Source organism: Delphinapterus leucas, chromosome 9 (genome assembly GCF_059928025.1).
Source record: "Delphinapterus leucas isolate spDelLeu-1000000601 "Yukka" chromosome 9, BTC_Dleu_Yukka2, whole genome shotgun sequence".
Taxonomy (NCBI): domain Eukaryota; kingdom Metazoa; phylum Chordata; class Mammalia; order Artiodactyla; family Monodontidae; genus Delphinapterus; species Delphinapterus leucas.
Window position 1 is genome coordinate 47351801 of NC_143137.1, and position 16905 is coordinate 47368705.

The window sequence follows — 16905 nt, forward strand, 5'->3', positions numbered from 1 at the left end:
CCACAGATTTTATTTGCTCAAGGTAGCCAACCCTGGGAGTTCAGTTGCTTCCTTGGGCTGAGAAGCTGCAAGTGAAATGAGTGAAGTTTCCAAGAGAACGTGACCAAAGCAGGCGCCAAAAAAACTTGCTGCCATTGAAAATGAAGTCACTGGGTATTGATGGCTAATTTTCAGAGATGTCAATAACATCCTCACCCCAGCCATTAGACAGGGTCCCTGACGCTGTTAGTCAGCAAACCAAATAAAATCTCCAACTCCTAGCAAAAGCTATCTATCCAACAGCAGATACTAAAAACTTTGCTGCAGTGTATTTTGTTGACATTTGATACCTTACTAACTGTGGTGTCAGAATTCGTACGAAAACTGAATGACCTACTTCAAGTAACTCCACTAAATATAACCAGCAGATTTACTTTATATGGCCAAGATCGACAGGCATTGCTTTTATTAATATTTGGTAGAATAGAAATGCATGAATCTATCACTTTGATTGGAAGGACTGACCTTACTGCACATCAGTCTCATATGTTAAAAGTCACTGAAGTTGTCACCTGAAATCACACATTTCAGCATGACCTGCAGTTACCCTGTGAGAAAACAAGGCACTGGTCCTTTCAGCTCAATGTCACATCTGATGACTATAACAAAAACTGAAAAATATTTTCATAGTAGTATGTGCTTAAAAATCACGTCTGTCTTGGTGGCCGTGGGGACAGGAAGAGTGGCACTGAAAGTGTGACTACCTCGAAGGAGAGAAACTCTGGATTGTTTTTGCTAATTTCACTTTCTGAGCAAATATACACATACTTGGGTGCATCCCTCCTCAACTCTTATGGATTTACCCAAACTTCCAAAAGTCCCTTTCACTAAGGCCACATGCTGGTCCAATGTTTGTTATATGAGCATCCGACGCCAAGGTTCAGTAACAAATAGCCTCAAAGAGAGAGCCAAGCTCTGCACAGCTTTTCCACAGAAAGACCTATTCACTGAAACAAAGACAGAGCCATCTACCTGACTTAACTGAAGTCTGGAAGTCAGAGCAGAAATCAAAAGAAAGAAAAACTCGTGAAATAACAAAAGGATGATTATAACTGTTATTTACCATTTTGGCTTCCGAATGCATTGGCTGGACTTGGGGAGAAGCACAGGGGTTGCTGAGATTTGGACCTTGCATTCCCAGGAGGTTGGAGTTCACTGACATTTGTCTCTCCATCTAAGAGAAAGGAAAGTAACAGGATCAGAAGTCTGAGAAAGGCAGTCTAGGTCATAGACAAAGCTGCATTTCTCTTTCAAATGGGTCGTTTAGAATTTCTGTGAATAACTCCCGGCAAAGCCTGTGGTTTGCTGAGGGGTAAACAATACACTCCTGAGCCTTGAACTCAAGCACATCAAAGAATCATCCAAAGCTGTGCCTTCTAGAGAATACGCCCGATGCCAAAGAGAACTACGTGTTGTCATGGTAGATCATTTCCAAACAAAAGTATGCAATGCTTCCACTTTTGCGAACACTCCAAATACTACTCATCATGCTTATTTTTATAGCTACACAGAATAACGTATGCATAGAAAAATGCTGAAAGGATACAGATATACCAAATGGTTATCTCAGGTTATCTGTGGCTCTTTTGTTCACTCTAAATTTTTTTTTTTTTTTTTTTTTTTTGCGGTACCCGGGCCTTTCACTGCTGTGGCCTCTCCCGTTGCGGAGCACAGGCTCCGGACGCGCAGGCTCATCGGCCATGGCTCACGGGCCCAGCCGCTCCGCGGCATGTGGGATCTTCCCAGACTGGGGCACGAACCCGTGTCTCCTGCATCGGCAGGCGGACTCTCAACCACTGCGCCACCAAGGGAAGCCCCACTCTAAATTTTATACAGAAACGTGAATCATTTTAGCAATAAGAAAAAATGCATTTAAAAAGCCACCCTCTTAAAGATGACGTGTCTTCCTGTCTCTCTAACTCATGACCACAATCAAAATGATTCAGCAGAGGTATCTGAACTGCTGCCCCTGGAACATCTTCTGTTCCCTGTTAACCGTGTCTGACTACACCGGAGCAGTTTTAGGCCTCACAGCAGGGCTAGGGCTCTGGAAAGGTGAAGAAAGCAGTCAGGGTGCTGAAGACTCGTGATCAATGCCCCCCACTGTCCTGCTGGCCTGCCCTAGTGTCTAGAATTAACATTCAAATATCTGAATTGAGTTCTGGCATTTTTTTTTTTTGTAACATCTTTATTGGAGTATAATTGCTTTACAATGGTGTGTTAGTTTCTGCTGTATAACAAAGTGAATCAGTTATACATATACGTATGTTCCCATATCTCTTCCCTCTTGCGTCTCCCTCCCTCCCTATCCCACCCCGCTAGGTGGTCACAAAGCACCGAGCTGATCTCCCTGTGCTATGCGGCTGCTTCCCACTAGCTAGCTGTTTTACATTTGGTAGTGTATATATGTCCATGCCACTCTCTCACTTTGTCCCAGCTTACCCTTCCCCCTCCCCGTATCCTCAAGTCCATTCTCTAGTAGGTCTGTGTCTTTATTCCCGTCTTACCCCTAGGTTCTTCATGACCTTTTTTGTTTTCTTCTTAGATTCCATATATATGTGTTAGCATACGGCATTTGTTTTTCTCTTTCTGACTTAACTTCACTCGGTATGACAGACTCTAGGTCCATCCACCTCACTACAAATAACTCAATTTCGTTTCTTTTGTCTCCGGGGCACGTCCCTGTTAAAAAGTAAATACAGCAAAATCTCCATTTCAGTCAAGGAAGGGTGCGTCTGATTCATATTTTCTGTTTAGTAGAAAATTAGCACTTTTTGAAGAACCAGAATAATGCTTAATAAATACTTAATACTGAAATCCCACAGAAAATAATTCGACTTTCCTCAGGGGGGGAAATAGTTTCTTCAATGCAAGAGTTTTTCCATTTGCCAAAGGATGGAAATGAAAACAATGGTTGGAAATTTTAGGGAACCAGGTTTCTGCTCAGTTAGCCTAAGTAGTCTTAGAAAATACAGAGTTCCTTATCACTGGAGTTTGTCAAAGTGTGGAGGATGGAAACCTCACAGAGAAGAGCTGAGAGTAATAGCTGAACTAAATGACCCTTTACCATTGTTGGGGCTCTACCACTGCAATTCCTGCTGTGTCCACCACGAGGGCAGGGGTGGGGGGAGTATAGTTATGACACCCATGTGTGGATTAGCAGAGGTGCCTGCCTAAAGCCTCTCATGAATGACTGGGGCACATTTCCTGTCACAGCAAAGCACCATCAGCCTTACCTTGGCCAGAATTAGCTTATCAGTTATCTAGCAATGTATGAATATGTGAAATTGTTTCCAAAGGAGCTACTTAATGAAGGAGAACTTTCTAGAGCACTCTAGCAAAACCTTTTGCAGCACCAATTCAACAAAATAAAATAGAGTTGTCCCTCAGTATTCTCTGGGGACTGGTTCCAGGACCCACCTCTGATACCAAAATCCAAGGATGCTCAAGTCCCTTATATAAAATGGCATAGGAACTGCATAAAACTTACACACATCCTCCCTTATACTTTAAATCATCTCCAGATTACCCATAACACCTAATACAATGTAAATACTATGTAAATAGTTGCCAGCACTTGGCAAATTCAAGTGATGTTTTCTGGAACTTTCTGGTATTAAAAATATATTTTCAGTCCATGGTTCGTTGACTCTGCAGATGTGGAACCCACAGGTACGGAGGGCCAACTGTATTCGCTCTCATAGTCCTCTAAATCTCCAGGCAGCCTGGGTAGTCTAAGGTTTTAAATTAGTTTTTAAAATCATGGTAAAATATACATAATAAAAAATTTACCATTTTAACTCTTTTTAAGTGTACAGTTCAGTGTCATAAAGTACATCTGTATACTCTCATTGTTAAGTCACGGAGATTTCTCTAAAAAATGCTTATTACTTTATAACTCCCACTTCCAGAGGCTAGGGGATAGGAGAGTCGGAATAGGATTCAACACTTTATTCCAATTAGTGACCTTCTCCTAGAGGGAAATCAAGTCCAAAGGAGCTTTGGCTTTCAGTTTCCTGAAGGAGGATGGTTCAGAAGGACACATGATTATCCAGGGTCTTCCATCATGCTCTGTAGCCATCGTATTCTACAAAGAAGTGAGAGTAGCCTGCTTGCTGCCTCTTGATCCAGAGTCAGCCACGCTTCCCACTTTTCAGAAAAATTACAGTCTAGGACCCTTTCTACCTTATGACTGACAAATTAAACAGAATACTGAAAACAGGCTGATTTTCCTACCTTAAAAAAATTGCATTTTTCCACCTAAGTAATTATAGGGGGTTAGCAAGAGCCTCTTTAAAACAACCATTCGGTGCTTTGTGCTAATAGCGCTCTGCCCATGAGTGTGGCTTTAATGAGTGGACTAGAATTAAGAGGTCAGAAGATGGGAGTGGCTTTGCTAAATACTAAGCGACATTGAGCACTGCAGGTAAAACATCCAGGGAAAGGATATCACCGTTTTTTGAGCTTCTTCTTTTCCCTTGAAACAAACTGGAAAACAGGAGCTAAAATGCCTGCGGTTCACTGGGCTTTTGTAATTATAAATGGGTGTTCGTATTCCCAAATTATTTCGGCATTTGACTTTCAAGATCAGAAATCACGACCCAGTGAAGTGCTGGAAGCCAACGCCCGCCTTTTTCTTCACCACATGCCAGCATCTAGCACAGGGCTTGCTCCACAGCAGGTGCTCAACAAAATGTTACGAAGTAAATGAATGAATGAACAAATTCATCATTTGTTTCTGACCTAGAGCTTTGTGAAATATGTAGCCTGACAGCGTGCACTACAGATCAGTTAAGAATCTCACCTTCACCTACAGACATAAACTAATCTTTTATGCCACAGGAAGCATGATTTCTCAGGGCAAGAACTCTATGGAAAGACCACACTTGACAAGCCAAAATTACAGTGCAAGGGCTGGCGACTTGATAATAAGGAAGAAAAGGCCCAGATTTCTAGGGCCTAGAACTCTTAGGATATGCTTTTAGATACCTTGTGTTAATTTTCTTGAGCTACATTAGTGTCACACCGAATCACGATTTCCCAACCTTGGCACTACTGACATTTGGGGCCAAATAATTCTTTGTTGTCGTAACTTTCCTGGGCATTGTAGAATGTTTAACAGCATCCCTGGCCTCTACCCTCTAGATGCCAGTAGCACTTTCCCAAAGTTGTGACAACCAACAGTGTCTTCAGATATTGCCAAATAACCCCTGGGGTAAAAAACTGTCCACAGTTGAGAATCACTGCTCTAGGTTGACACTATTTTCATGACAGCTGTACACATCGCTGACATGGGTTTGGGAACTCCTGACTCTCTTTATCTACACTGGCTCTTTACCATGCACCTGATCCTTTGCTTCTATTCTGAAGCATCAGCATTTTTTAAAAATTTCAAGTGTATTGACTTCTCTGTTAAAACTTTAAAGACTCTTTTTCTTTTTTTTGATGTGGACCATTTTTTTTTTAAGTCTTTATTGAATTTGTTACAATACTGCTCCTGTTTTATGTTTTGGTTTTTTGGCCACGAGGCATGTGGGATCTTAGCTCCCCGACCAGGGATCGAACTCGGACCCCCTGCATTGGAAGGCGAAACCTTAACCACTGGACCACCAGGTAAGTCCCAAAGACTCTTTTTCTGTTCAACTCCTCTACTATTTCAAGTTGTACAATGAAGTGATGTGGTAGAAACCAGGGCCAGGCACGCTTTTCTCTGGGTCTTTTCAGCCTAAATGTCCCACCTTTGCCCCTGGGAATGGAACACAGTTTAGTCAAATGGGGAAAAAAGGTCATTGTAGTGATATTTTTCTGGACAATGCACAGAATTCCTGAAAGGAAACTATTTTGGACAAAAAGGATTTAAAGCCTGGATGAAGATGGCTTGTGGTAGAAGTCTCCATGCCATTAGTGGGGTTGAAAGAAACCCAGGATCACAGCATTGGTGGTGCTGTTTTCCTTTACCTAAAGATGTTTAAGGTGAGTGGTGCAGGTAAAGTCAGTCAGCTCACTTGTCCTTCTGACCCAATTTTGCAAAGAATCTTTCTAGCCTGAACTACCTGATACTTACAGTGGGCAGGTCCATGTCTCTACAATTGGGCCACCAAGGCTTTCTCCACCCCCCTGCTTCCACTTGGATAAATGAGCAAATTGCTCATCCTGGGATGATCTGGGCTGTTCAGCATGAGGTGAGTGTGCATCCTAGTCACGACTCTTCCCTTACAAGCTGTGTGACATTAGACAAATCCCTTCAATGTCTGACTCTTCAGCTTTTCATTGGTAAAATAAGTATATCAATAATGACTGCGATCATATTCCCACAGGACTGCTGTGAGGACAAAATGAAACAGCAAATGTAGACAGTTCCTTAGAATGTTAAAAATGCTCTGCAAAACATTCCTGCTATTATTGTGGGAGGGTTTTAATTGAATTGTCATATCACCTCTAAGGCTTTTCAGAACCTTATGGCCCTGTAAATCATAACACCAGCCATGTGCACCGAAGCACAATGCCAGGGAGGATGACGATGTACAGGGTGGGGATCCCGCGGCAGGAGAGCAAGGTTTGCTCTGAAACAGTCTGTATGTGCATTCTACATGAATCTATTGTTTTCAGAAGGGGCAGTATAATATCACGTACGCCTGTAGACTCAGGACCCAGACCACCTGGATTTAAATCCTGATTCTGTCACTCACTAGCTCTTAGTGACTTAGTCACTTAACCAAGTTCCTTAGCCTCCTGTGCCTCAGTTTCCTCATCCGCAAAATGAGGGTAATAACAGTGCATACCTCAGAGGTTTGTTGTGAGAGGGAAAGGAGAGAATGTACAGATCATGTAGTGGTTGAGAGAGAATTCCTGGGTTCAAAACTCAGCTACTCTACTTCTCAGCCAAGCAAGCTACTTACCTTACTTTCTCCATTCAAATAAATGGGATAGTATTAGTACCTACCTGAGAGGGTTGTTTCACGTGTTGATGAAGTGCTTAGAGAGTGACTGGCACATGGTAAGCCCTCAATAAACGCTGCTAACGTGATTAACGGAACACGATACACACGGATACGTGTTAGCAGTTATTATGTACCATCGTTATTATTGTTGTTATTCCAATTATCACTCTGAGTCCTGGCTAGACCACTCATTGGCAATTTAATGACACTCTGTATGTAGCCCAAGCTATAGGCTTTGGAGTAGTCATAAAATCCCGTGTCCCTGGACAAATTCCATTCCCTGGGTATGACAAGCTCACTTGTCACCAGCAGGAAGATGGAACCATGCCTCATTAGGGAAGCACTGTAGGATGCAGAAGCCAGCAAGATGCCTAGGGATGCACAGCGAGGCACTCAAAGCAAACTGGCACCCAGCTCAACTCTCCATCCAGAAGAAGCCACTTTCTTCCAGGTCAGCTTAGATCTCAGCTCTTCCTGTACTCTTTCAAATGCGGCAACCTCGGCAGAAGTCAGAAGCACTTACTGGCATCAAGACGGCAGAAGAGCCCGGCATTGTAGGGTTGGGCAGGGTCCCTGGCATGGAGGCTGGCATGGGCTGTCTCTGTCTGTTGTGAAGATGGAGCAGAGAAGATAGAGAGCCTGGGACAGGCCTGGGAACAACAAAAAAAGAAAAAATAGCAAACATTATTCTCAATGCCCTGATCAGGGGATTCACTGCCTGTTTCCCATGTCCAGAGCCAGCGGGGACAACACCATTACATGAGCAGCAGATCAGATCCCCTGATGGGAGCCACATAATTAAGGATATTAGGGAAATAATAACAAATGAAATACAAGCCTGGCTTCCTTTGCTACTTCCTAGTTAATACATCAAATTCCAGTTCATTTCCTGACCTCTGTTATCTAACTGATATTCAATAGACAACAGGCCGGTAAATCTCCTACAACCTTGCATCTCAGGAAAGGGACCTGGTGGTGAAATCCTGTGTGTTTACTCTGAAGCCTCTGCCCTCTGGAGGACCTTAGAGCCTGAGATCTGTGTACATTTGTTTTATCCACACTCTCTCACACCTCTGCCTGGAAGCCTGCCTGGCTTTGCTCTGGATATACTTTCACTATCTGGATTTGCAGAGTCAACTTCATTCATAATTTCCCAATAGAAATCCATTTTGACTTTTTCACAGTTCTCTACTTTGAGTGGAAAAAAAACCCCAACAAAGCCAGGTCACAAACCAAAGTAGCTAGATTATGGTTCACAGCAATGCAACGAGCCTTTCTCAAGGCAAGTCTGGAGCCCAGCCCCCAATTACCAATCCCTCATTTCATAATAGCTCGAGGTGTTAGGCTGTTTGGCAGAAACTGATTTCGGCCTGACCTGCAGGACTTGGGTAAGCATTCCTTGGGGGAGTACACAGTTCTTTTGCTTCAATTTGCCAGAAAAAATTTTAAGGGTCTTAAATTGATTTAATGAGGCAGGGAATATGGGACTGAGGGAAAAAGGGAATTATTTATGTTTATTAAAAATGGCAAACAAGTGACCTCCTTGGCTAGATTCTCAATCTCCTGATGCTCTCGCTCTGGGGAGCTGTATAAATGTCAAACCATCGAAGTAAAGACTTAACAACAAACAAATAAAACAAAATAAACAAACACCCTTCAGGACCTCTGAGTCTTCCATGTTAAACCATCTTATCCTGAATGCCGTGATAGAAACTTGTGCCTCCCAAATTAATGTCTTTTCTAAAAAAAAAAAAAAAATCCCTCATGCTAAGCGCTGGGTAAGGATTGCCGAGAGATGTTCTCTGCAGGCCAACGCCTTCCTGTGTTTCAGGGAAGGGTAGCATGAAGAGCCTTTTCTTTGGAGCTCATTTGCCTCCCATGGGTGACTCATGGAGCCTAAACTGGGAAAAAGAATGCCAAGATATTCTTCCTTCGCATTGCTGTTACGATTCCAAAGAAGATTAAGTTTTCTGTTCTTTTCGCCTGAAAGTTCCCTTGGAAACATAGCTTGCTATCAGAGTTACACATATCATAGAAGGATTAGTCCTAGATTTATGTTTAGGAAGTTGTATATATGAAAATATAAAAAATATATAAAACCTTTACACAGAGTTTACGGAGATGTACACAAATTACAACCAGTTCTATTAACAGAATGTGTGTGAGTGGTTACATAGATAGGCTAATATAAGAAGCTTGTAACAATGAAATGAGTGTTCTCAGAAAAGCAAATGAAGTACTATGGGTATTTCTTGGCATGTACCCTTGGGACCTCTGGAGTATGGATGAACAGTAAGGATTAGTAAGGCCTTTGAAGGCCCTTCAGCTTTTACAATTCTAGGAAATTGCTGGTCTCAACTGCTCCAAAATTCTGTAGTTGTAATGTCACTGGGTCTTAAAGTCTATGTCATTCAGAGGTGAAGAGCTCAGTCAGAGAGGTATAAAATGCTGCTCAGTCATCAGACATTTATTTTGTATTCTCTAGTCTTAATGTTTTGTTTGGGACCTTTGCTGAAAAGAAAATAGCTATATATCAAAGTACAGAATATTTAATATGGTCAGTTCCTCTAAGTACAAGATTAATAATCTGAACTCCCCACTTTCATAATGAAACCCTACAGATAGGTAATTATCCATCCAACCATTCATCTAAAGATATCCACATAGATAGAGACAGACATCTATACATACATGCATGCATACAGATACACAAATCTATACATACATACAGTCTTCTACCATGTATCTGTTCCCCTAGTCACCAGAGGTAACGCTTTGAGTGCAGTTAGGGACACGTAAAAACTGTTATAGGAAAGACAACTAAAAATATTAGATTATGTTGATGTGCAGTATCATCCTCATAAAGAAGGGCAACACATTATCATCATTTATATTTTGTTCCCAACATATTAATGGTAACCTTGATTATCAGTTTTTATTGCTGGGCTATTTTTTAAAAAAGAAATCAATTAAACAACTTAATGGTGATGTAAATGAAGACGCAAAAGTAATTAAATTTAAAACAAGTTTTCATTCTTCCCCAAACTGTGGAAAACTCCCAGTTGTACAGAATAATTGGGGAATAGTATGTTTTATTTAATTCAATGTTCTTATTAGGTCAGTTATTTCCACACCATGCATAGGTCTCCTAGATTTTAAAATATCAAGTATTCCCTCATTAATTAAGAAAATCTTTCAGGGTACTGGGTTCCCTTGGGATTATAATAATAATTACTAATGATACCAATCAGGCCAATTAGCAACGTATACTTGGAGGGAAAAATGGTTATTACAGAAATCTGTGTGTTTGAATTCTGAATAATTTTGAATTCTTGTTTTACCCAGATTCTGTAAATAATTTCCCCAACTCCACCTGCAAAACCAATGGAGTTTTCTAGGCTTCTTGCTTAGGTTTTTAAAACTACAAAAACTGCAAAAACAAGAATCTATGGCTACCCATCACTAGATATACAAAGGACTAGAATGGGGTTATTATGTAGCTTGGCCTGAGAAATAATCATTTATCCAGAATATTCAGACCACTGAAGCAAGAATGGTATTGGAATACTTGCATTAATTGTCTAATTCCCTTTGTGCATGTAGAAATAATAATTATGTAATACATTGCATAAAATTTTTTATATTGCACTTATACATTGCTTCATACTTTTCTAAATATGTTCACCTTCATGTGACTTGAAACAATGCAATGTGGTAGGTAGGTCCTATTACTCCCATTTTACTTAGGAGGAAGCTGAATTCAGAGACATTTAAATTTGCCCAAGGTCATACGGGTCATGAAAAGAAGTAGGACTTATTCTCAACTTGCAATATAGGGCTGCCCCCATCCCATCTTGATGGCTCCCATAACTAAGTTATTGATTTTTTTATATTAAAATAAATCCATGGTCCATTTCCTTTGATATTCACATTGCTCCCTGGACTTTCCAATGAAGTCGTAAAATTCTGCAATACTGCTAACATGAGAAGTCACTGATCCATGTGAAATTATGTTTTCTTCCTTTAAAAAAACCCCAAACTTCCCACACAACACATCATCTAGGCTCTGAAAATAAGATGGCAAATTGCAGTAAAGTTGTGAAAACAAAGACCCAACAGTCTCTCTCCAGTGCAGGCTTGTTGCCATGAGTTAATTCCAGGCTTTGAGCGAGCCGAGCCTCCTTTTTAATAAGCATATGCCTCTAGGTAAAGTATTTCTACTAAAAATTATTGAGGCATGGAACAAGGTAAGATGTGTGAGCTCATATTGGATTGTTCACTTATGAAACTGAGTCCCATAGCATTAAGAGTTTTCCAACTTGACAGATTATTCCTCTTTATACACTTGTATAAACATACTGCTTATGGCTGAAATCTATGTAAGCTTTTCTTTCAATTACGATGTCAGGGATGACAGACTGTGTTTTCACCGTCCTTAACAGAATGATAGGTACCACAGCGAGAGATTTCATGGCCTCGTTTTTCCCTCCAAAGGATGTTATCCAATCTAGGGATGTCAGTAAAGATGCCTGCTGGTCTTCCTTGCCCTTGGGCAAGCCCAACTATTTTAAGGAGCCAAGGGCCAGTGCTTTTGTTTGCAAGATCTCAGGAGGATCACGGCAGACTGCTCTTCTTTCCCAGGTCTTCACCAGATCCATGACCTCCTGGGATTGCTTATTAAACTCTAAAGACAGGCAGATAGGCCAGGTACGTGGACAGGCAAAGGGAAGAGGCGAATGATGAAAAGAAAATCAGGTTGGAAAATTGGAAGATCGATATTAGCATCAAAATCAGACCACAGCCATCTAAAGAAATCTTGAGCAGATAAAAAAATAACAACAAAAGAACTTGGTGTTGGGGGGCGGGGGACAGACTGAAGAAAAGCTTGAAAAGCAAGAAAATGGCAGGAAGAGTGGGCAAGCAGCAGGGGATCCAGATGCCATTGCTATTAAGAGTTTCTGACTCTGGAGAAGAAACTTCCTTAGCCTTTAGGCTCTCCTTCTCATCATCTGTTTCGTGAATGGACCAGACTACAGATCCCTGAAACGCTCAAATTCAGATTCTAGGGCTCGAACTGAAAATGAGATGTTCTCAACCTAGTGAGACTATATGCTTCATTATGATAAGGGTATTCTTTACTGCTCACTGGTGCGTCCACAGCCCTTAACCTGGCACCTGGCACACAGGAGGGGCTCAGTGTGTCTCTCTTAAGTGAAATTGAGCTGGTACAGCACCTAGTTCTTAAATTCCAAATAGAAGGTGTTCCTAAAAAGTGACAGAAATTGCTTAAAAACGGACCCAATCCATTCTATGGGGCCCACACTTCATTCTCATTTAAATGTAACACGATCTCACACACAGACTAGAGAAACCTTGTTGACTGCTATCTTTGTATTTGCTTATGAGAAGAAAGATGTGCTTCCTCTGGACCTTCTTAAATGAAGTGTTGTGGCCTAATTTAGCAAACTAGTCTCTGTCTGGGATGGGGAGACTGAAGAGTTGAATACAAAACTCTTAAGTCTTAAGAGGAGGCAGTTTGTAATGAGAAATGCTTATTTACTCATTCTTCTCCTAAGTGGGATTTTAAAATTCCTATTTTTGTAAAGAAAGCAAATTGCCAGGATAATCAAGCAGATGTGAAATGGAAAGACAGCATAGTTAATTTCTTCCCTGTAGTACTAACTACATTGTAAAGTGGGGTAGTGAAGCACATGGGCTCAGGAGCTTGTCTGCCAACTTGGAATCCCAGCTCTGCCACTTATTAGCTGTGAAACCTCGGGAAAGTTACTTGGTCTCTCTGTGCCTCCGTTTCCTCCAGAGTGAAATGAGGTGATAGAGAGATTTACCTCAGGGCATTAGGAGTTATCACATATTAAATATATTGAATATGCTTAACAAAATTAGTTGTGGTTGTTTTTGTTATTATTATTCTGAAGCATTGACCAAACAACAGATTAATTACTATACTTCAATCAAGAAACTGTGGCTTAAGGCGGGGATCTTTTTTTTTTTTTCTTTTTGTGGGATCTTAGTTCCCCGACCAGGGATCGAAGCCAGGCCCATGGCAGTGAAAGCACTGAGTAAGGCTGGGATCTTAAAGAACATCAACCCTTAGCTTTCATTGAACAACTACAATCTAACAAATATAAAAGAGTCCAAAACTCCTCGCATATATATTTCTTTTAAAACCCATCAACTTTAGAATCCCAAACCTTTCTATGGAGGCAAATGGATTCCTCCCACCAACAATTTTACAGAATTGCAAAATGACTTCACAGTATTTCTCAGAAAGGATCCTTGAAAATATTTCCTCAAAATGGAACCAAACTAGTTCCCCAGAGATCAGTCCTCAGTCTCTTGTTTTTCCTGAAAACAATGACAAAAATCCAACTGAAGCAATAACTGGGAAAACAAGAAAGCTATCTGGCCCACATTCTAAAAGACATCATATTACTTGTATCTTTTAGAATGAGCTCATGCTCTGTACCAGGTCTCATGGCCAAGCTCCTGAAGTTGGATGGCAAATACTGTATTTCCTCTTTTAACAAATGAGGAATTTGAAAGTAGAAATTCTACTATGAAGTAGAAATAGCTTGAGAAAAGGCACAAAAATATCAGCAGAATTCAATTAAAATATGTATTTTTCCCTTTCAAAGCTTCCTCAGGCTCAAGGGAGGATCTCTGATAAAGATCGGGAATCTCCTTGAAAGAACTGTCCACCCCTCACCCCACTTTTCCTTTGGTGACATAGACCTCTGGGTGTACAGGAAGAGAATTTTGCCTTAGTATCTGCATCCTATCCTCTACCCAGCCCCTAGCCCCTATCTTGTCCCGAAAAGCTAGTAAAATAGCCAATGCAAAATGGCAAATGCTTTAGCTCATCAGCAATACCAGTAAGTCCATATCCTTGTGATAGAACTCAACATGGCTCCATGGCCCTGAACCATCTGGCCCCTCACTGCCTTCCCAGCTCACGGCCCTGGGCTACACACACCTGCCATAATGACTTTCTTCCAGCTTTAAGAAAGCGCCATCTTCCTTCCTGCCACAGACCCTTGACATAAGTAATCCTACAACCTTCTCTGGGCAATCACACCAGGATGGGGCCTTTTTTGGCATGCTCTCAGGCACCCTGTACTTTTCCCTAGTAGTATTTAATCACCATTTATTCAATCAATCATCAAAAAACCAATGAAGCACCTAATACGTGTTGGGCTCTATACACTTTTATGTCAGAGGGGAAAACCTATTTGGCAAATTAGGTCACTTGCATAATAATTCATTTACAAATGTTCAACTGGTGACAATAGGATGATAAACAAAATAGATATGTTTCATGGCCTCTTGGAGTTTACCATCTCCGCTTCCCAATTATAATTCATTAATGATTTTGAGTGATTTTTAAAAATGCCTTGCTCCCAACTAGACAATACACTTCATAAGTCCGAGATTGTGTCTGCTTTGTTCACCCAGGCAGATACTTCTGAAACTTAAGAAAGCACATGATACCTAATAGGTGTTTTTTTTTTAAATAAATTTATTTATTATATTATTTTTATTTTATTTATTTATTTTTTTGGCTGCAGTAGGTCTTCGTTTCTGCACGCGGACTTTTCTGTGGTTGCAGTGAGCGGGGCCTACCCTTCGTTGCGGTGCGCGGGCTTCTCGTTGCGGTACGCGGGCTTCTCGTTGCGGTGGCTTCTCTTGTGGAGCACAGGCTCTAGGCACGCGGGCTTCAGTAGCTGTGGCACGTGAGCTCAGCAGTTGTGGCGCTCTAGAGCACAGGCTCAGTAGTTGTGGCGCACGGGCTTAGTTGCTCCGCGGTACGTGGGATCTTCCTGGACCAGGGCTCGAACCCATGTCCCCTGCATTGGCAGGCAGATTCTTAACCACTGCGCCACCAGAGACACCCCTAATAGGTGTTTAATAATTACTTCTTGAATTAAGAAAACATAGTTTTCAAGGATCTCTTCGACTAGCAATGAACATGGCAAGAACAGTGTTCAATGAATTATCTCTGCTAACTAACGAGAACTTGATTTACAAGTCGTTAAGTGAAACTAATGTACATTAACAGCCTAACATAACCCAATTCTGTTCTTGAAAAGCATAACTAGTTACCTCCAAGGTAATCCGTACTTTTTATCAGTGCCCCTTAGATTAAACTCAAGCTTTCAGATGAGTTCTAGACCCATTTATTTTTGCATGAATTAAATTAATTTCCATTTGAAATTATATTTTGGGCATTTCATAAGAAAAGGCTATGAATAATTCAGGAACACTCATCTCTCTCTAATCTATATAATGTTTTAAAAATTGGATGCCTGCCCTGCAATAAGGCTGCACTTTATAATGTTCAGAGCTCTGAACTCAGACGTACCAGTGACACCCACACCACAGTCAACTAAACATATCTGCTTTGCACTGATTTACCGATAACGACAAGAACACTTTTGTAATCGTTATCACCAGGGATGTCAGAAATTAAATTTACCATGCAAAATAAATTTGGGCCTCTTTTAAAAAAATCAGTTTTGTATTACTGCTGCTTTTATCTTATAGATGTAATATCTGATATCTTGGAAATGTAACTTCTTTTTCTTTCAATGAAAGCCTGACAGCAAGAGGGCCAATGGTAGTAATAAAATGTCATACAGCTAACAGAGCTGCATCCTGCTGGAGCCTTTGCTGGGTTTTATAGCATATATGCTGCATCTACTCAGGCAGAGGAGATGTTTACTAGTGCTTTCAAATGTTTTAAACAGAGAGAGTAGTGACAGAAGGGGAGATGCAAATTTATGGCCATTCTGTTGAGACTAGTAAATCAATCTTTTTTTTCCTTCTTTAATGACTGATTTCTGCACCATTAATCTGAATTAGTCATGCAGTCAGCTTGATTCACTTAAGTTAACCAAAAACACTTTTGGATTGGTTTCTGATGCATTATTGTTGAAAAAAATTCATTTTCAAAATCTGATATTTTTTTTCCTGGTAAAGAGCTAAAGCCTCTTTATAAAGACCCTTTATAAAAGACCCTAAATGCCTGAACAGTTTGGCTTTAGCCATGGGTCAGACTTAAAGACATGAAGAGATGGCTTTTCAGTTAGCCAATAACTTCTCAGTTTTATCAATTATTTATAAAGTACACTTGAAAAAGGCAAGTAAGTGCAGTTCAAAAGACATAAAATAAAAGATGATTTTGAATGCAAGCTCAAATAAATGATATATATCTATTGGCTGGCTAGGGGCAAATTTCTTCTCCATAGAAACATATCTCTAAGTAAAATGTCTTCCTGTTTGTGAGTCGTTAATAAGCTTCTTCCTTGCTTCCTAAGGACAAATAAGTAGCACTCTGATTATGAGCCTTGTCATTTACATGTGACTGCTGCTTGCATTCATTCACCATAAATGAATAATTCATGAAAACCTTCACTAACACATTTGCCTGGATGTTCTGGAGAGGCAGAGAGCTCCCTGCGCTTACAAACATCCCCTTCCCCCAGCTCTAAGTCAGCAATTCGGTTTTGATTTCTTCTGGACTCTCAGTTTGTCGGTGACCATATTTGAATGGTAATTTGTGGTGGAATCCACACCCAGCACAATCCCCCAATACCTATGTTCCAAATGGACTGCTTTTTTTTTTTGCTGCTGAATGATAGAGGCTCTCAGCTGCAAAAGACTTCAGCCAGCAAAAAGAGAAGAGCTCTTGAAAGAATCATCTGGGCAACCTTTACTCATCCTTGCATTTTGCAAGGCTCCCCACTAGGTCACCCTCACTAATGTCTTTATCTAACCTCTTCTTGGATCGAGAGGCACGGTCTCTTAGGCAGTTTTCAAATACCTCTCCTGGGAGACCAAATTTATGACAGGTCCCACACAGCCACTTCCCAGGATGATTTCAGCTCTTTAGGAAGAAGTGATAGGA

General features: G+C 40.8%; 1 protein-coding gene across 5 annotated transcripts in view; it reads right to left on the bottom strand.

The window, feature by feature from the left end:
* The window catches only part of CREB5 (cAMP responsive element binding protein 5), a 146175-nt gene that overhangs the window by 109773 nt on the left and 19497 nt on the right, over nucleotides 1-16905 (bottom strand). For all 5 annotated transcript variants that reach the window (XR_016394305.1, XM_089917582.1, XM_022584406.3 and 2 more), the window contains exons 2-3: nucleotides 7504-7630; nucleotides 1103-1213 (exon numbers count right to left, since the gene is read on the bottom strand). Coding sequence is in view for 4 of the 5 variants with exons in the window: in XM_089917582.1 (XP_089773708.1) it covers nucleotides 1103-1213; nucleotides 7504-7630 (238 nt within the window). In the remaining variant the exon portion in view is untranslated. The remainder of the gene's footprint in view (nucleotides 1-1102; nucleotides 1214-7503; nucleotides 7631-16905) is intronic.